The following is a 21690-nucleotide window of genomic DNA, read 5'->3' on the forward strand; positions in this document are numbered from 1 at the left end:
ATATTTCACTGGTCACCCCCAAAGCCAATTCCTCATTTGGCCACCTTTCCTTCCAATTCCCTGCTGCCAATGACTGGAACTAACTGCAAAAATCACTGAAGCTGGAGACTCATATCTCCCTCACTAGCTTTAAGCACCAGCTGTCAGAGCAGCTCACAGATCACTGCACCTGTACATAGCCCATCTGTAAATAGCCCATCCAACTACCTCATCCCCTACTGTATTTATTTATTTATCTTGCTCCTTTGCACCCCAGTATCTCTACTTGCACATTCATCTTCTGCACATCCTACCATTCCAGTGTTTAAATATTGTAATTACTTTGCCACCATGGCCTATTTATTGCCTTACCTCTCTTATCCTACCTCATTTGCACATGCTGTATATAGATTTTTCTACTGTATTATTGATTGTATGTTTGTTTACTCCATGTGTAACTCTGTGTTGTTGTTTGTGTCGAACTGCTTTGCTTTATCTTGGCCAGGTCGCAGTTGCAAATGAGAACTTGTTCTCAACTGGCCTACCTGGTTAAATAAAGGTGAAATAAAATACATAAATAAAAACTGATGGTGTTGGATCACAATTATCCACTTAGCCTGCCTGGGGACTATAGAGGATCACAGTTATCCACTTAGCCTGCCTGGGGACTATAGAGGATCACAGTTATCCACTTAGCCTGCCTGGGGACTATAGAGGATCACAGTTATCCACTTAGCCTGCCTGGGGACTATAGAGGAACACAGTTATCCACTTAGCCTGCCTGGGGACTATAGAGGATCACAGTTATCCACTTAGCCTGCCTGGGGACTATAGAGGATCACAGTTATCCACTTAGCCTGCCTGGGGACTATAGAGGATCACAGTTATCCACTTAGCCTGCCTGGGGACTATAGAGGAACACAGTTATCCACTTAGCCTGCCTGGGGACTATAGAGGAACACAGTTATCCACTTAGCCTGCCTGGGGACTATAGAGGATCACAGTTATCCACTTAGCCTGCCTGGGGACTATAGAGGAACACAGTTATCCACTTAGCCTGCCTGGGGACTATAGAGGAACACAGTTATCCACTTAGCCTGCCTGGGGACTACGGAGCAACACAGTTATCCACTTAGCCTGCCTGGGGACTATAGAGGAACACAGTTATCCACTTAGCCTGCCTGGAGACTACGGAGGGAACACAGTTATCCACTTAGCCTGCCTGGAGACTACGGAGGAACACAGTTATCCACTTAGCCTGCCTGGGGACTACAGAGGAGCACAGTTATCCACTTAGCCTGCCTGGGGACTATAGAGGATCACAGTTATCCACTTAGCCTGCCTGTGGACTACGGAGGGAACACAGTTATCCACTTAGCCTGCCTGGAGACTACAGAGGAGCACAGTTATCCACTTAGCCTGCCTGGGGACTACAGAGGAACACAGTTATCCACTTAGCCTGCCTGGGGACTATAGAGGAACACAGTTATCCACTTAGCCTGCCTGGAGACTACGGAGGGAACACAGTTATCCACTTAGCCTGCCTGGAGACTACGGAGGAACACAGTTATCCACTTAGCCTGCCTGGAGACTACGGAGGAACAGAGTTATCCACTTAGCCTGCCTGGAGACTACAGAGGAGCACAGTTATCCACTTAGCCTGCCTGGGGACTACAGAGGAACACAGTTATCCACTTAGCCTGCCTGAAGACTACGGAGGGAACACAGTTATCCACTTAGCCTGCCTGGAGACTACGGGGCAGTTGTGAAGTACTTACATAAATACAATCAGGTCCATAATTATTGACACCCTTGATAAAGACGAGAAAAAGACGGTATAAAATAAATACTGAACTTTATTGTTTTTCTTTGTGGATTTTGACGTGTCCTTGGGGTTATTGTCTTGCTGGAAGACCCACTTGGAATGTCAGGCTCCTGGCTGAGGCAACCAGGTTTTGTTGGATAAAATGTCCTGGTGCCTGGTACATTGCATGACCTTAAAAAGGGCCCCAGGACCAGTGGAAGCAAATTAGCCCCATAATATTGAAGATGTACCATTTTGCTTCAAACCTGTCCTTTAGCCCTTGTTAAGGTCAATGACATCAAGTACCAGGCTATGTTTTAGCCAAAAAGCTGTTTGCCTCTGACACTTCCAAGAGCATATTCCAACAAGACAAGAAAAACAAGACCCCAAGCACACATCAAAATCCACAAAGAAATGGTTCATTGACCCCCCCCCCAAAAAATCGACATTTTGGAATGGCCATCTCAGTCTTCAGATATGAAACCTATTGAAAACATGGCATTTTATTTGAAGAGGGCAGTCCGTAAGACCAGACGAAGGATATCAAGAATCTGAAAAGATTCTGTATGGAGGACTGGTCTGAGATCCCTCCTAATGTGTTCTGTATGGAGGACTGGTCTGAGGATCCCTCCTAATGTGTTCTGTATGGAGGACTGGTCTGAGGATCCCTCCTAATGTGTTCTGTATAGAGGACTGGTCTGAGGATCCCTCCTAATGTGTTCTGTAGGGAGGACTGGTCTGAGGATCCCTCCTAATGTGTTCTGTATTGAGGACTGGTCTGAGGATCCCTCCTAATGTGTTCTGTATGGAGGACTGGTCTGAGATCCCTCCTAATGTGTTCTGTATGGAGGACTGGTCTGAGGATCCCTCCTAATGTGTTCTGTAGAGAGGACTGGTCTGAGATCCCTCCTAATGTGTTCTGTATAGAGGACTGGTCTGAGGATCCCTCCTAATGTGTTCTGTATAGAGGACTGGTCTGAGATCCCTCCTAATGTGTTCTGTATGGAGGACTGGTCTGAGGATCCCTCCTAATGTGTTCTGTATGGAGGACTGGTCTGAGGATCCCTCCTAATGTGTTCTGTATGGAGGACTGGTCTGAGGATCCCTCCTAATGTGTTCTGTATGGAGGACTGGTCTGAGGATCCCTCCTAATGTGTTCTGTATAGAGGACTGGTCTCAGATCCCTCCTAATGTGTTCTGTATGGAGGACTGGTCTGAGATCCCTCCTAATGTGTTCTGTATGGAGGACTGGTCTGAGGATCCCTCCTAATGTGTTCTGTATAGAGGACTGGTCTGAGGATCCCTCCTAATGTGTTCTGTATGGAGGACTGGTCTGAGGATCCCTCCTAATGTGTTCTGTATGGAGGACTGGTCTGAGATCCCTCCTAATGTGTTCTGTATGGAGGACTGGTCTAAGATCCCTCCTAATGTGTTCTGTATAGAGGACTGGTCTGAGGATCCCTCCTAATGTGTTCTGTATAGAGGACTGGTCTGAGGATCCCTCCTAATGTGTTCTGTATGGAGGACTGGTCTGAGGATCCCTCCTAATGTGTTCTGTATGGAGGACTGGTCTGAGGATCCCTCCTAATGTGTTCTGTATGGAGGACTGGTCTGAGATCCCTCCTAATGTGTTCTGTATGGAGGACTGGTCTGAGGATCCCTCCTAATGTGTTCTGTATGGAGGACTGGTCTCAGATCCCTCCTAATGTGTTCTGTATGGAGGACTGGTCTCAGATCCCTCCTAATGTGTTCTGTATGGAGGACTGGTCTGAGGATCCCTCCTAATGTGTTCTGTATAGAGGACTGGTCTGAGGATCCCTCCTAATGTGTTCTGTATGGAGGACTGGTCTGAGGATCCCTCCTAATGTGTTCTGTAGAGAGGACTGGTCTGAGGATCCCTCCTAATGTGTTCTGTATGGAGGACTGGTCTCAGATCCCTCCTAATGTGTTCTGTATGGAGGACTGGTCTGAGATCCCTCCTAATGTGTTCTGTATGGAGGACTGGTCTGAGGATCCCTCCTAATGTGTTCTGTATGGAGGACTGGTCTGAGGATCCCTCCTAATGTGTTCTGTATAGAGGACTGGTCTGAGGATCCCTCCTAATGTGTTCTGTATGGAGGACTGGTCTCAGATCCCTCCTAATGTGTTCTGTATGGAGGACTGGTCTGAGATCCCTCCTAATGTGTTCTGTATGGAGGACTGGTCTGAGGATCCCTCCTAATGTGTTCTGTATAGAGGACTGGTCTGAGGATCCCTCCTAATGTGTTCTGTATGGAGGACTGGTCTCAGATCCCTCCTAATGTGTTCTGTATGGAGGACTGGTCTGAGATCCCTCCTAATGTGTTCTGTATAGAGGACTGGTCTCAGATCCCTCCTAATGTGTTCTGTATAGAGGACTGGTCTGAGGATCCCTCCTAATGTGTTCTGTATGGAGGACTGGTCTGAGATCCCTCCTAATGTGTTCTGTATAGAGGACTGGTCTGAGGATCCCTCCTAATGTGTTCTGTATAGAGGACTGGTCTGAGGATCCCTCCTAATGTGTTCTGTATGGAGGACTGGTCTAAGATCCCTCCTAATGTGTTCTGTATTGAGGACTGGTCTGAGGATCCCTCCTAATGTGTTCTGTATAGAGGGCTGGTCTGAGATCCCTCCTAATGTGTTCTGTATGGAGGACTGGTCTGAGATCCCTCCTAATGTGTTCTGTATGGAGGACTGGTCTGAGGATCCCTCCTAATGTGTTCTCTAATCTCATAAAACATTTTAGAGAAAAAGGCTCAGTGTCGTTATCCTAACAAGAGGAGGGTGCTGGAGAACTGAAATTACGGGTGGCAATAATTTTGACCCCGATCTTTTTTTTTTTGTATTACTTTGTAAACAAAATATTTTTCTCTGAGCAATTGTATTAGTATAAAATAATATAATTTTCAATTTTTTTTTAATGCATGCAATATACAGTGCATTCAGAAAGTATTCAGACCCTTTGACTTTTTCCACATTTTGTTACGTTACAGCCTTATACTAAAATTAATGAAATTGTTTTTTCCCCCTCATCAATCTACACACAATACCTCATAATGACATCACAATACCCCATAATGACATCACAATACCCCATAATGACATCACAATACCCCATAATGACATCACAATACCCCATAATGACATCACAATACCCCGTTAGATTAAAATTTTCAGAGTAAATACTAGAGAAGCTTAACCAAGTTTAATTATCCCCAAAGGGTCGATACAGCTGTAATTCAGACACAGACATGGCTTCCCCCGTTGTAATATTCATACCCCACTTTGGGTGGAGTCTCCTCCTTATCGCTAAACATTGCATCATTCTTGCTAAGCAGGGAGCTGAGTGATACGAGCCTTTAACGGTTTCTCCCCTTATCAGTACTGTCACATGCGATTGTTTTCCCTGCGCTCAGCCCCTCCCAAGCTTCATTATAGCGAACCCTCATGTCTCTTTTGTAACTAATGTTCCTATACTTCTGAGTATAACAATGTTCCAAGTTTAACCCCGAATCCAACAACTCCATAATGACAAAGCAAAAACTGGTTTTTAGAAATGTTTCCAAATTCATAAAAAATTTTAATATTCAGACCCTTTACTTTGGCAGCCGTTACAGCCTCGAGTCTTCTTGGGTACGACGCTACAAGCTTGACACACCTGTATTTGGGGAGTTTCTCCCATTCTTCTCTGCAGATCCTCTCAAGCTCTGTCAGGTTGGATGGGGAGCATCACTGCACAGCTATTTTCAGGTCTCTCCAGAGATGTTAGATCGGGCTCTGACTGGGCCACTCAAGGACATTCAGAGACTTGTCCTGAAGCCACTCCTACGTTGTCTTGGCTGTGTGCTTAGGGTTCTTGTCCTGTTGGAAGGTGAACCTTCGCCCCAGTCTGAGGTCCTGAGCGCTCTGGAGCAGGTTTTCATCAAGGATCTCTCTGTACTTTGCTCCGTTCATCTTTCCCTCGATCCTGACTAGTCTCCCAGTCCCTACCACTGAAAAACATCTGACAGCATGATGCTGCCACCAACATGCTTCACTGTAGGGATGGTGGCAGGTTTCCTCCAGACATGACGCTTGGCATTCAGGCCAATGAGTTCAATCTTGGTTTCGTCAGACCAGAGAATCTTGTTTCTCATGGTCTGAGAGTCTTTAGGTTCCTTTTGGCAAACTCCAAGTGGGCTGTCATGTGCTTTTTTACTAAGGAGTGGCTTCCGTCTGGCCACTCTACCATAAAGGCATGGTTGGTGGAGTGCTGCAGAGATGGTTGTCCTTCTGGAAGGTTTCCCCATCTCCACAGAGGAACTCTGGAGCTCTGTCAGAGTGACCATCGGGTTCTTGGTCGCCTCCCTGACCAAGGCCCTTCTCCCCTGATTGCTCAGTTTGGCTCTAGGAAGAGTCTTGGTGGTTCCAAACTTCTTCCATTTAAGAATGATGGAGGCCACTGTGTTCTTAGGGACCTTCAATGCTGCAGACATTTTTTGGTACCCTTCCTCAGATCTGTACCTTGACACAATCCTGTCTCAGACCTCTATGGACAATTTCTTCGACCTCATGGCTTGGTTTTTGCTCTGACATGCACTGTCAACTGTGGGACCTTATATAGACAGGTGTGTGCCTAATCATTCAAATCATGTCCAATCAATTGTATTTACCACAGGTGGACTCCAATCAAGTTGTAGAAACATCTCAAGGATGATCAATGGAAACAGGATGCACCTGAGCTCAATTTAGAGTCTCATAGCAAAGGGTCTGAAGACTTATGTAAATAAGGTATCTGTTTTTTATTTTTTATAAATTAGCAAACATTTAAAAATGTGTTTTCGCTTTGTCATTATGGGGTATTGTGATGTCATTATGGGTTATTGTGTGTAGATTGATGAGGAAAAAAATATTTGTAATCCATTTTAGAATAAGGCTGTAACGTAACAAAATGTGGAAAAAGTCAAGGGGTCGGAATACTTTCCAAATGCACTGTAGATCAATATTTGAATTATTTATTTTATACAGTTGTCACAACTTCCGCCAAAGTCGGTCCTTGTCTCCTTGGTCGGGCGGCGTTCGGAGGTCGACGTCACCGGTCTTCTAGCCATCGCCGCTCCACCTTTCATTTTCCATTTGTTTTGTCTTGTTTTTCTTAAACACCTGGTTTACATCTCCTCATAATTACTATGTGTATTTATCCCTCTGTTCCCTCCATGTCTGGGTGGGGTATTGTTTATTGTCAAGGTTGGCTCCCTTCCGGCTGGTTTGCGCCGGGTTTTGTTTTACACCCGTGCTTTCTGGCAGCCGGTACTTTGTACTTCCTCACTTGTTCTTTGGGCATTTGTTTATTGTGACGCGGTTGCGTTCTGTTCAAATAATTCCCTCAGTAAAGTGCTTTGTCCACTCATCTCTGCTCTCCTGCACCTGACTTCCATGCACCAGCTACACCCAGCATTGACAACAGTATTTTTTTGCTAATAATTAATCAATGCTGCCAATAATTATGGATCTGAGTATTGAGAAACAGTTATTTGATGTGATGAAAATGGCGAGGGGGTCAACGTACCACAGTCCTGAGGTGAAGGTCGTGGCTCAGGTCAGACACAGCATAGACCACCAGATTACCCTGGTCCTCGAAGCCCACCGGAAGCACAGGGGAGAAGAAGTCCTTGGCAAAGTAATGGAGCATCTTCCACTTCCCACCAAACTCTGCAGACGAAGAAGAAGAACAGATGTGAAACCTGTTTAATTTGCTCTGAAATATTTACATAGTGGCGCAGCCAAGCCAACAAGGTGACACAGCAACCCTCTTATTTGGGGAGAACCCTGACATAGTGACCAGATCTTGGGGAGAACCCTGACATAGTGACCAGATCTGGAGAGAACCCTGACATAGTGACCAGATCTGGGGAGAACCCTGACATAGTGACCAGATCTGGAGAGAACCCTGACATAGTGACCAGATCTTGGGGAGAACCCTGACATAGTGACCAGATCTGGGGAGAACCCTGACATAGTGACCAGATCTGGGGAGAACCCTGGCATAGTGACCAGATCTGGAGAGAACCCTGACATAGTGACCAGATCTTGGGGAGAACCCTGACATAGTGACCAGATCTGGAGAGAACCCTGACATAGTGACCAGATCTTGGAGAGAACCCTGACATAGTGACCAGATCTGGAGAGAACCCTGACATAGTGACCAGATCTGGAGAGAACCCTGACATAGTGACCAGATCTGGAGAGAACCCTGACATAGTGACCAGATCTGGGGAGAACCCTGGCATAGTGACCAGATCTGGAGAGAACCCTGACATAGTGACCAGATCTGGAGAGAACCCTGACATAGTGACCAGATCTGGAGAGAACCCTGACATAGTGACCAGATCTTGGGGAGAACCCTGACATAGTGACCAGATCTGGAGAGAACCCTGACATAGTGACCAGATCTGGAGAGAACCCTGACATAGTGACCAGATCTGGAGAGAACCCTGACATAGTGACCAGATCTTGGGGAGAACCCTGACATAGTGACCAGATCTGGGGAGAACCCTGACATAGTGACCAGATCTGGGGAGAACCCTGGCATAGTGACCAGATCTGGAGAGAACCCTGACATAGTGACCAGATCTTGGGGAGAACCCTGACATAGTGACCAGATCTGGAGAGAACCCTGACATAGTGACCAGATCTTGGAGAGAACCCTGACATAGTGACCAGATCTGGAGAGAACCCTGACATAGTGACCAGATCTGGAGAGAACCCTGACATAGTGACCAGATCTGGAGAGAACCCTGACATAGTGACCAGATCTGGGGAGAACCCTGGCATAGTGACCAGATCTGGAGAGAACCCTGACATAGTGACCAGATCTGGAGAGAACCCTGACATAGTGACCAGATCTGGAGAGAACCCTGACATAGTGACCAGATCTTGGGGAGAACCCTGACATAGTGACCAGATCTGGAGAGAACCCTGACATAGTGACCAGATCTGGAGAGAACCCTGACATAGTGACCAGATCTGGAGAGAACCCTGACATAGTGACCAGATCTTGGGGAGAACCCTGACATAGTGACCAGATCTGGAGAGAACCCTGACATAGTGACCAGATCTGGAGAGAACCCTGACATAGTGACCAGATCTTGGGGAGAACCCTGACATAGTGACCAGATCTGGAGAGAACCCTGACATAGTGACCAGATCTGGAGAGAACCCTGACATAGTGACCAGATCTTGGGGAGAACCCTAACATAGTGACCAGATCTGGAGAGAACCCTGACATAGTGACCAGATCTGGAGAGAACCCTGACATAGTGACCAGATCTGGAGAGAACCCTGACATAGTGACCAGATCTGGAGAGAACCCTGACATAGTGACCAGATCTGGAGAGAACCCTGACATAGTGACCAGATCTGGAGAGAACCCTGACATAGTGACCAGATCTTGGGGAGAACCCTGACATAGTGACCAGATCTGGAGAGAACCCTGACATAGTGACCAGATCTGGACAGAACCCTGACATAGTGACCAGATCTGGAGAGAACCCTGACATAGTGACCAGATCTTGGGGAGAACCCTGACATAGTGACCAGATCTGGAGAGAACCCTGACATAGTGACCAGATCTGGAGAGAACCCTGACATAGTGACCAGATCTTGGGGAGAACCCTGACATAGTGACCAGATCTGGAGAGAACCCTGACATAGTGACCAGATCTGGAGAGAACCCTGACATAGTGACCAGATCTGGAGAGAACCCTGACATAGTGACCAGATCTGGAGAGAACCCTGACATAGTGACCAGATCTGGAGAGAACCCTGACATAGTGACCAGATCTGGAGAGAACCCTGACATAGTGACCAGATCTGGAGAGAACCCTGACATAGTGACCAGATCTGGAGAGAACCCTGACATAGTGACCAGATCTGGAGAGAACCCTGACATAGTGACCAGATCTGGAGAGAACCCTGACATAGTGACCAGATCTGGAGAGAACCCTGACATAGTGACCAGATCTGGAGAGAACCCTGACATAGTGACCAGATCTGGAGAGAACCCTGACATAGTGACCAGATCTGGAGAGAACCCTGGCATAGTGGTTTTAAACGCTTTAAAAATGGTCACTTCCGATTTATGTGGTTTTTCCCAGGACTCTCTGGATAAATACGATTTACAATGAATTCAGAAAGTATTCAGACCTCTTGACTTTTTACACATTTTATTACATTACAGCCTTATTCTAAAACTGATTAAATAGTTTTTTCCTCATCAATCTATGCACAACACTCCATAATGACAAGACCAAAATGGTTTTAAGAATTTTTAGCAAATTTATAACAAAAAACAGAAATACTTAATTTACATAACTATTCAGACCCTTTGCTATGAGACTCGAAATTGAGCTGGTAGACTGCAGCAGCACCGCTGCTTGGTAGACTGCAAGACCACCGCTGCTTGGTAGACTGCAGCAGCACCGCTGCTTGGTAGACTGCAGCAGCACCGCTGCTTGGTAGACTGCAGGAGCACCGCTGCTTGGTAGACTGCAGGAGCACCGCTGCTTGGTAGACTGCAGCAGCACCGCTGCTTGGTAGACTGCAGGACCACCGCTGCTTGGTAGACTGCAGGACCACCGCTGCTTGGTAGACTGCAGCACCACCGCTGCTTGGTAGACTGCAGGACCACCGCTGCTTGGTAGACTGCAGGACTACCGCTGCTTGGTAGACTGCAGCACCACCGCTGCTTGGTAGACTGCAGGACTACCGCTGCTTGGTAGACTGCAGGGCCACCGCTGCTTGGTAGACTGCAGGACTACCGCTGCTTGGTAGACTGCAGCACCACCGCTGCTTGGTAGACTGCAGGACCACCGCTGCTTGGTAGACTGCAGGACTACCGCTGCTTGGTAGACTGCAGCACCACCGCTGCTTGGTAGACTGCAGCACTACCGCTGCTTGGTAGACTGCAGGACCACCGCTGCTTGGTAGACTGCAGGACTACCGCTGCTTGGTAGACTGCAGCACCACCGCTGCTTGGTAGACTGCAGGACCACCGCTGATTGGTAGACTGCAGGACCACCGCTGCTTGGTAGACTGCAGGACCACCGCTGCTTGGTAGACTGCAGCAGCACCGCTGCTTGGTAGACTGCAGGACTACCGCTGCTTGGTAGGATGCAGCACCACCGCTGCTTGGTAGACTGCAGGACTACCGCTGCTTGGTAGACTGCAGGACTACCGCTGCTTGGTAGACTGGTAGACTGCAGGACTACCGCTGCTTGGTAGACTGGTAGACTACCGCTGCTTGTTAGACTGCAGCACTGCAGGACATAATAATGGACACTTCATTCAAAAGGCAACATGGGACATAATAACGGGACATAAGAAGAAGAAGAAAGGCGGTGGTGTATGTTTCATGATTAACTACTCATGGTGTGATTGTGATAACATACAGAAACTCAAGTCCTTTTGTTCACCCGACCTAGAATACCTCACAATCAAATGCCGGCCGTATTACCTCCCAAGAGAATTCTCTTCGGTTATAGTCACAGCCGTGTATATTCCCCCTTCAAGCCGATACCACGACGGCCCTCAAGGAACTACAATGGACTTTATGCAAACTGGAAACCACATATCCTGAGTCCGCATTTATTGTAGCTGGGGATTTTAATAAAGCAAATTTGAGGAAAATGCTACCGAAGTTCTATCAACACATTGCCTGTAGTACTCGCGCTTCAAAAACTCTCGACCGTTGTTACTCTCCCTTCCTGGATGGCTACAAGGCCCTCCCTTGGGCAAATCAGATCACGACTCCATTCTGCTCCTCTCTTCCTATAGGCAGAAACTCAAACAGGAAGTACCTGTGCTAAGGTCTATTCAACGCTCGTCTGACTATTCAGAATCCATGCTTCAATATTGTTTCGATCACGCGGACTGGGATGTGTTCCGGGTAGCCTCTGAGAATAACATTGACGTATCCACGGACACGGTGACTGAGTTCATCAGGAAGTGTATAGTGATGTTGTTCCCACGGTGATTATTAAAACCTACCCAAACCAAAAACCGTGGATAGATTGTAGGATTTGCGCAAAACCTGGAAGTGCAAACCTCCGCATTTAACCACGGCAAGGTGACTGGGAATATGGTCGAATACAAACAGTGTAGTTATTCCCGCCGTAAGGCAATCAAACAGGCAAAGCGTCAGTAGTGGAGTCACAATTCAACGGCTCAGACACGAGACGTATGTGGCAGGGTCTACAGAAATTAACGGACTACAAAAAGAATATAGAGGACCATCCTGTAACAGCACCTACCTATAGAGGACCAGGACGTCCTGTAACAGTACCTACCTATAGAGGACCAGCACGTCCAGTAACAGCACCTACCTAGAGGACCATCCTGTAACAGCACCTACCTATAGAGGACCATCCTGTAACAGCACCTACCTATAGAGGACCATCCTGTAACAGCACCTACCTATAGAGGACCATCCTGTAACAGCACCTACCTATAGAGGAACAGGACATCCTGTAACAGCACCTACCTATAGAGGACCATCCTGTAACAGCACCTACCTATAGAGGACCATCCTGTAACAGCACCTACCTATAGAGGACCAGGACGTCCTGTAACAGCACCTACCTATAGAGGACCAGGAAGGGCCCTGTAACAGCACCTACCTATAGAGGACCATCCTGTAACAGCACCTACCTATAGAGGACCATCCTGTAACAGCACCTACCTATAGAGGACCAGGACGTCCTGTAACAGCACCTACCTATAGAGGACCAGGACGTCCTGTAACAGCACCTACCTATAGAGGACCATCCTGTAACAGCACCTACCTATAGAGGATCGTCCTGTAACAGCACCTACCTATAGAGGACCAGGACGTCCTGTAACAGCACCTACCTATAGAGGACCAGGACGTCCTGTAACAGCACCTACCTAGAGAGGACCATCCTGTAACAGCACCTACCTATAGAGGACCATCCTGTAACAGCACCTACCTATAGAGGACCAGGACATCCTGTAACAGCACCTACCTATAGAGGACCATCCTGTAACAGCACCTACCTATAGAGGACCAGGACATCCTGTAACAGCACCTACCTATAGAGGACCATCCTGTAACAGCACCTACCTATAGAGGACCATCCTGTAACAGCACCTACCTATAGAGGACCATCCTGTAACAGCACCTACCTATAGAGGACCAGGACGTCCTGTATCAGCACCTACCTATAGAGGACCATCCTGTAACAGCACCTACCTATAGAGGACCATCCTGTAACAGCACCTACCTATAGAGGACCAGGACGTCCTGTAACAGCACCTACCTATAGAGGACCATCCTGTAACAGCACCTACCTATAGAGGACCATCCTGTAACAGCACCTACCTATAGAGGACCATCCTGTAACAGTACCTACCTATAGAGGACCATCCTGTAACAGCACCTACCTATAGAGGACCATCCTGTAACAGCACCTACCTATAGAGGACCATCCTGTAACAGCACCTACCTATAGAGGACCATCCTGTAACAGCACCTACCTATAGAGGACCATCCTGTAACAGCACCTACCTATAGAGGACCATCCTGTAACAGCAGCTACCTATAGAGGACCATCCAGTAACAGCACCTACCTATAGAGGACCAGGACATCCTGCAACAGCACCTACCTATAGAGGACCATCCTGTAACAGCACCTACCTATAGAGGACCATCCTGTAACAGCACCTACCTATAGAGGACCATCCTGTAACAGCACCTACCTATAGAGGACAATCCTGTAACGGCACCTACCTATAGAGGACCATCCTGTAACAGCACCTACCTATAGAGGACCATCCTGTAACAGCACCTACCTATAGAGGACCATCCTGTAACAGCACCTACCTATAGAGGACCATCCTGTAACAGCACCTACCTATAGAGGACCAGGACGTCCTGTAACAGCACCTACCTATAGAGGACCATCCTGTAACAGCACCTACCTATAGAGGACCAGGGCATCCTGTAACAGCACCTACCTATAGAGGACCATCCTGTAACAGCACCTACCTATAGAGGACCAGGACATCCTGTAACAGCACCTACCTATAGAGGACCATCTTGTAACAGTACCTACCTATAGAGGACCATCCTGTAACAGCACCTACCTATAGAGGACCATCCTGTAACAGCACCTACCTATAGAGGACCATCCTGTAACAGTACCTACCTATAGAGGACCATCCTGTAACAGCACCTACCTATAGAGGACCATCCTGTAACAGCACCTACCTATAGAGGACCATCCTGTAACAGCACCTACCTATAGAGGACCATCCTGTAACAGCACCTACCTATAGAGGACCAGGACGTCCTGTAACAGCACCTACCTATAGAGAACCATCCTGTAACAGACCTACCTATAGAGGACCAGGACATCCTGTAACAGCACCTACCTATAGAGGACCAGGACATCCTGTAACAGCACCTACCTATAGAGGACCATCCTGTAACAGCACCTACCTATAGAGGACCATCCTGTAACAGCACCTACCTATAGAGGACCATCCTGTTACAGCACCTACCTATAGAGGACCAGGACATCCTGTAACAGCACCTACCTATAGAGGACCATCCTGTAACAGCACCTACCTATAGAGGACCATCCTGTAACAGCACCTACCTATAGAGGACCATCCTGTAACAGCACCTACCTATAGAGGACCATCCTGTAACAGCACCTACCTATAGAGGACCATCCTGTAACAGCACCTACCTATAGAGGACCATCCTGTAACAGCACCTACCTATAGAGGACCATCCTGTAACAGCACCTACCTATAGAGGACCATCCTGTAACAGCACCTACCTATAGAGGACCATCCTGTAACAGCACCTACCTATAGAGGACCATCCTGTAACAGCACCTACCTATAGAGGACCATCCTGTAACAGTACCTACCTATAGAGGACCAGGACGTCCTGTAACAGCACCTACCTATAGAGGACCATCCTGTAACAGCATCTACCTATAGAGGACCAGGAAGTAACAGCACCTACCTATAGAGGACCAGGAAGGGCCCTGTAACAGGAAGTAACAGCACCTACCTATAGAGGACCAGGAAGGGCCCGGTAACAGGAAGTAACAGTTCCTACCTATAGAGGACCAGGAAGGGCCCTGTAACAGGAAGTAACAGCCCCTACCTATAGATGACCATCCTGTAACAGCACCTACCTGTAGAGGACCAGGAAGGGCCCTGTAACAGGAAGTAACAGCACCTACCTGTAGAGGACCAGGAAGGGCCCTGTAACAGGAAGTAACAGCCCCTACCTATAGAGGACCATCCTGTAACAGCACCTACCTATAGAGGACCATCCTGTAACAGCACCTATCTATAGAGGACCAGGAAGTAACAGCACCTACCTATAGAGGACCATCCTGTAACAGCACCTACCTATAGAGGACCATCCTGTAACAGCACCTACCTATAGAGGACCATCCTGTAACAGCACCTATCTATAGAGGACCAGGAAGTAACAGCACCTACCTATAGAGGACCATCCTGTAACAGCACCTACCTATAGAGGACCAGGAAGTAACAGCACCTACCTGTAGAGGACCAGGAAGGGCCCTGTAACAGGAAGTAACAGCCCCTACCTATAGAGGACCATCCTGTAACAGCACCTACCTGTAGAGGACCAGGAAGGGCCCTGTAACAGGAAGTAACAGTTCCTACCTATAGAGGACCAGGAAGGGCCCTGTAACAGGAAGTAACAGCACCTACCTGTAGAGGACCAGGAAGGACCCTGTAACAGGAAGTAACAGCCCCTACCTATAGAGGACCATCCTGTAACAGCACCTACCTGTAGAGGACCAGGAAGGGCCCTGTAACAGGAAGTAACAGCCCCTACCTATAGAGGACCAGGAAGTAACAGCACCTACCTATAGAGGACCAGGACATCCTGTAACAGCACCTACCTATAGAGGACCATCCTGTAACAGCACCTACCTGTAGAGGACCAGGAAGTAACAGCACCTACCTATAGAGGACCAGGACATCCTGTAACAGCACCTACCTATAGAGGACCATCCTGTAACAGCACCTACCTATAGAGGACCATCCTGTAACAGCACCTACCTATAGAGGACCATCCTGTAACAGCACCTACCTATAGAGGACCATCCTGTAACAGCACCTACCTATAGAGGACCAGGAAGTAACAGCAACTACCTATAGAGGACCATCCTGTAACAGCACCTACCTATATAGGACCATCCTGTAACAGCACCTACCTATAGAGGACCATCCTGTAACAGCACCTACCTATAGAGGACCAGGAAGTAACAGCACCTACCTATAGAGGACCATCCTGTAACAGCACCTACCTGTAGTGGACCAGGAAGGGCCCTGTAACAGGAAGTAACAGTTCCTACCTATAGAGGACCAGGAAGGGCCCTGTAACAGGAAGTAACAGCACCTACCTAGTAGAGGACCAGGAAGGGCCCTGTAACAGGAAGTAACAGCCCCTACCTATAGAGGACCATCCTGTAACAGCACCTACCTGTAGAGGACCAGGAAGGGTCCTGTAACAGGAAGTAACATCCCCTACCTATAGAGGACCAGGAAGTAACAGCACCTACCTATAGAGGACCATCCTGTAACAGCACCTACCTATAGAGGACCATCCTGTAACAGCACCTACCTATACAGGACCATCCTGTAACAGCACCTACCTATAGAGGACCATCCTGTAACAGCACCTACCTATAGAGGACCAGGACATCCTGTAACAGCACCTACCTATAGAGGACCATCCTGTAACAGCACCTACCTATACAGGACCATCCTGTAACAGCACCTACCTATAGAGGACCATCCTGTAACAGCACCTACCTATAGAGGACCATCCTGTAACAGCACCTACCTATAGAGGACCAGGACGTCCTGTAACAGCACCTACCTATAGAGGACCATCCTGTAACAGCACCTACCTATAGAGGACCAGGACGTCCTGTAACAGCACCTACCTATAGAGGACCATCCTGTAACAGCACCTACCTATAGAGGACCATCCTGTAACAGCACCTACCTGTAGTGGACCAGGAAGTAACAGCACCTACCTATAGGGGACCATCCTGTAACAGCACCTACCTATAGAGGACCAGGAAGGGCCCTGTAACAGCACCTACCTATAGAGGACCATCCTGTAACAGCACCTACCTATAGAGGACCATCCTGTAACAGCACCTACCTATAGAGGACCATCCTGTAACAGCACCTACCTATAGAGGACCAGGAAGTAACAGCACCTATCTATAGAGGACCAGGAAGTAACAGCACCTACCTATAGAGGACCATCCTGTAACAGCACCTACCTATAGAGGACCATCCTGTAACAGCCCCTACCTATAGAGGACCATCCTGTAACAGCACCTACCTGTAGAGGACCAGGAAGGGCCCTGTAACAGGAAGTAACAGCACCTACCTATAGAGGACCAGGAAGGGCCCTGTAACAGGAAGTAACAGCACCTACCTGTAGAGGACCAGGAAGGGCCCTGTAACAGGAAGTAACAGCACCTACCTATAGAGGACCAGGAAGTAACAGCACCTACCTATAGAGGACCAGGAAGTAACAGCCCCTACCTATAGAGGACCAGGACATCCTGTAACAGCCCCTACCTATAGAGGACCAGGAAGGGCCCTGCCAGATATCATTGAGTTGCCAGTAGAGAGCTCCCATGGTGTGACCTTTGCCCTCGATGACCTCGCTCTGGCTGCGGCGGTAGAACTCTGTCTGGACCTTAACGCACTGGGCCTGCATGACCTGGAGGAAGACCACTCACAGTGACATGACCTGGACGAAGACCACTCACAGTGACATGGACCTGGACGAAGACCACTCACAGTGAACCCTTAGACAGATGGCTGTAGACTACTGAGGAGTCGCGTATGCACCTGTCAAGACCACTCATAGTGAACACAAGCTCTGATCTCAGCAAAACACATGGCTGTAATGTAGTGTCCAGTGTACCTGTGTGATGTAGTGTCCAGTGTACCTGTGTGATGTAGTGTCCAGTGTACCTGTGTGATGTAGTGTCCAGTGTACCTGTGTGATGTAGTGTCCAGTGTACCTGTGTAATGTAGTGTCCAGTGTACCTGTGTAATGTAGTGTCCAGTGTACCTGTGTAATGTAGTGTCCAGTGTACCTGTGTGATGTAGTGTCCAGTGTACCTGTGTAATGTAGTGTCAAGTGTACCTGTGTGATGTAGTGTCCAGTGTACCTGTGTGATGTAGTGTCCAGTGTACCTGTGTAATGTAGTGTCCAGTGTACCTGTGTAATGTAGTGTCCAGTGTACCTGTGTAATGTAGTGTCCAGTGTACCTGTGTAATGTAGTGTCCAGTGTACCTGTGTAATGTAGTGTCCAGTGTACCTGTGTAATGTAGTGTCCAGTGTACCTGTGTGATGTAGTGTCCAGTGTACCTGTGTGATGTAGTGTCCAGTGTACCTGTGTAATGTAGTGTCCAGTGTACCTGTGTAATGTAGTGTCCAGTGTACCTGTGTGATGTAGTGTCCAGTGTACCTGTGTAATGTAGTGTCCAGTGTACCTGTGTAATCTAGTGTCCAGTGTACCTGTGTAATGTAGTGTCCAGTGTACCTGTGTAATGTAGTGTCCAGTGTACCTGTGTAATGTAGTGTCCAGTGTACCTGTGTAATGTAGTGTCCAGTGTACCTGTGTAATGTAGTGTCCAGTGTACCTGTGTAATGTAGTGTCCAGTGTACCTTTGTAATGTAGTGTCCAGTGTACCTGTGTAATGTAGTGTCCAGTGTGATGTAGTGTCCAGTGTACCTGTGTAATGTAGTGTCCAGTGTAATGTAGTGTCCAGTGTACCTGTGTAATATAGTGTCCAGTGTACCTGTGTAATATAGTGTCCAGTGTAATGTAGTGTCCAGTGTACCTGTGTAATGTAGTGTCCAGTGTACCTGTGTAATATAGTGTCCAGTGTAATGTAGTGTCCAGTGTACCTGTGTAATATAGTGTCCAGTGTAATGTAGTGTCCAGTGTACCTGTGTAATGTAGTGTCCAGTGTAATGTAGTGTCCAGTGTACCTGTGTAATGTAGTGTCCAGTGTACCTGTGTAATGTAGTGTCCAGTGTACCTGTGTAATGTAGTGTCCAGTGTACCTGTGTGATGTAGTGTCCAGTGTAATGTAGTGTCCAGTGTACCTGTGTAATGTAGTGTCCAGTGTACCTGTGTAATGTAGTGTCCAGTGTACCTGTGTGATGTAGTGTCCAGTGTACCTGTGTAATGTAGTGTCCAGTGTACCTGTGTGATGTAGTGTCCAGTGTACCTGTGTAATGTAGTGTCCAGTGTACCTGTGTAATGTAGTGTCCAGTGTACCTGTGTAATGTAGTGTCCAGTGTACCTGTGTAATGTAGTGTCCAGTGTACCTGTGTGATGTAGTGTCCAGTGTACCTGTGTGATGTAGTGTCCAGTGTACCTGTGTAATGTAGTGTCCAGTGTACCTGTGTAATGTAGTGTCCAGTGTAATGTAGTGTCCAGTGTAATGTAGTGTCCAGTGTACCTGTGTAATATAGTGTCCAGTGTACCTGTGTAATATAGTGTCCAGTGTAATGTAGTGTCCAGTGTACCTGTGTAATGTAGTGTCCAGTGTACCTGTGTAATATAGTGTCCAGTGTAATGTAGTGTCCAGTGTACCTGTGTAATATAGTGTCCAGTGTAATGTAGTGTCCAGTGTACCTGTGTAATGTAGTGTCCAGTGTAATGTAGTGTCCAGTGTACCTGTGTAATGTAGTGTCCAGTGTAATGTAGTGTCCAGTGTACCTGTGTAATATAGTGACCAGTGTACCTGTGTAATATAGTGTCCAGTGTAATGTAGTGTCCAGTGTACCTGTGTAATATAGTGTCCAGTGTAATGTAGTGTCCAGTGTACCTGTGTAATGTAGTGTCCAGTGTACCTGTGTGATGTAGTGTCCAGTGTACCTGTGTGATGTAGTGTCCAGTGTACCTGTGTAATGTAGTGTCTAGTGTACCTGTGTAATGTAGTGTCCAGTGTACCTGTGTAATGTAGTGTCCAGTGTACCTGTGTGATGTAGTGTCCAGTGTACCTGTGTAATATACAGTGTGTCCTTGTATCTCTTCAGTGGATCTGCTGAGTCTGGGAGCTGGTAGTGTAGTCCAGCCTGCTGTAGGATCTGCTGGTTGCCAGTCTGATGGTGCTGACGATGAGAAGAGAAGTTACTCCCATAGCTCCAGTCTTCAGAAACAGACACCTGAAAGGGGGCAGAGAACATCAAATCACTGGATGACGTGAAGGCAGTGCAATACAGGAATGTACATGTAGTCGTCTCCGACCAGGGTAAATGTACCTTCTGCAAGGTGGAGAAGGAAGGCCAGGACTGGAAGCCGTACTCGGAGGCGAAGCGTGTGCGTGGCAGGGCCGTCCAGTCCCAGCAGTCATGGCTGTAGCTATAGTAGTGTGTATCTCCATAGTGTGCGTCGTAGGGGTCGTGGGCCACCCAGCCCTCCTGCTGAGACTCTGCTCCGTTAGTGGGGCTGGAGACTAGGAAAGGGCGGCTACCGTCCTCCTGAAGGGGGAGATGGGAACCTGGTTAAATTAAGGGGCTAGGGTTGTCACAATATCAGTATGGCGATACCCTGAAGGAGCGGTTTCCCCAAACTAGGGGGGCGTGAGAGAAACAGAACCGGGGTTACGTCAGTAACCTCCAGTAGCCTCCAGTAGCCTCCAGTAACCTCCAGTAGCCTCCAGTAACCTCCAGTAACCTCCAGTAACCTCCAGTAACCTCCAGTAGCCTCCAGTAACCTCCAGTAGCCTCCAGTAACCTCCAGTAGCCTCCAGTAACCTCCAGTAGCCTCCAGTAGCCTCCAGTAGCCTCCAGTAACCTCCAGTAACCTCATTATGTCCCTCTACAATGCCCACAAGCCACTCAGGACTCATTAGTTTTAGACCCCATCATAGCACTGAGACTGCACTTGTGAAGGTGGTAAATGACCTTTTAATGACGTCAGACCGAGGTTCTGCGTCTGTCCTCGTGCTCCTAGATCTTAGTGCTGCTTTTTATACCATCGATCACCATATTCTTTTGGAGAGATTGGAAACCCAAATTGGTCTACATGGACCAGTTCTGGCCTGGTTTAGGTCTTATCTGTCAGAAAGATATCAGTTTGTCTCTGTGAATGGTTTGTCCTCTGACAAATCAACTGTAAATTTCGGTGTTCCTCAAGGTTCCGTTTTAGGACCACTATTGTTTTCACTATATATTTTACCTCTTGGGGATGTCATTCGAAAACATAATGTTAAATGTCACTGCTATGCGGATGACACACAGCTGTACATTTCAATGAAACATGGTGAAGCCCCAAAATTGCCCTCGCTAGAAGCCTGTGTCTCAGACATAAGGAAGTGGATGGCTGCAAACTTTCTACTCTTAAACTCGGATAAAACAGAGATGCTTGTTCTAGGTCCCAAGAAACAAAGAGATCTTCTGTTGAATCTGACAATTAATCTGGATGGTTGTACAGTCGTCTCAAATAAAACTGTGAAGGACCTCAGCGTTACTCTGGACCCTGATCTCTCTTTTGACGAAAATATCAAGACTGTTTCAAGGACAGCTTTTTTCCATCTACGTAACATTGCAAAAATCAGAAACTTTCTGTCCAAAAATGACGCAGAAAAATTAATCCATGCCTTTGTTACTTCTAGGTTGGACTACTGCAATGCTCTACTTTCCGGCCACCTGGATAAAGCACTAAATAAACTTCAGTTAGTGCTAAATACGGCTGCTAGAATCTTGACTAGAACCCAAAATATTTGATCATATTACTCCAGTGCTAGCCTCCCTACACTGGCTTCCTGTTAAGGCAAGGCTGATT

General features: G+C 47.6%; 1 protein-coding gene across 2 annotated transcripts in view; it reads right to left on the reverse strand.

Annotated features, from left to right (window-relative positions):
- Positions 1-21690, reverse strand: part of manba (mannosidase, beta A, lysosomal) — a 52008-nt gene that overhangs the window by 3582 nt on the left and 26736 nt on the right. For both annotated transcript variants that reach the window (XM_045703893.2, XM_045703937.2), the window contains 4 exons: positions 20166-20384; positions 19905-20069; positions 17456-17600; positions 7350-7492 (listed from right to left, as the gene is read on the reverse strand). In XM_045703893.2, the coding sequence (XP_045559849.1) occupies positions 7350-7492; positions 17456-17600; positions 19905-20069; positions 20166-20384 (672 nt within the window). The remainder of the gene's footprint in view (positions 1-7349; positions 7493-17455; positions 17601-19904; positions 20070-20165; positions 20385-21690) is intronic.

This window comes from Salmo salar, chromosome 01 (genome assembly GCF_965601325.2).
Source record: "Salmo salar chromosome 01, fSalSal1, whole genome shotgun sequence".
Taxonomy (NCBI): domain Eukaryota; kingdom Metazoa; phylum Chordata; class Actinopteri; order Salmoniformes; family Salmonidae; genus Salmo; species Salmo salar.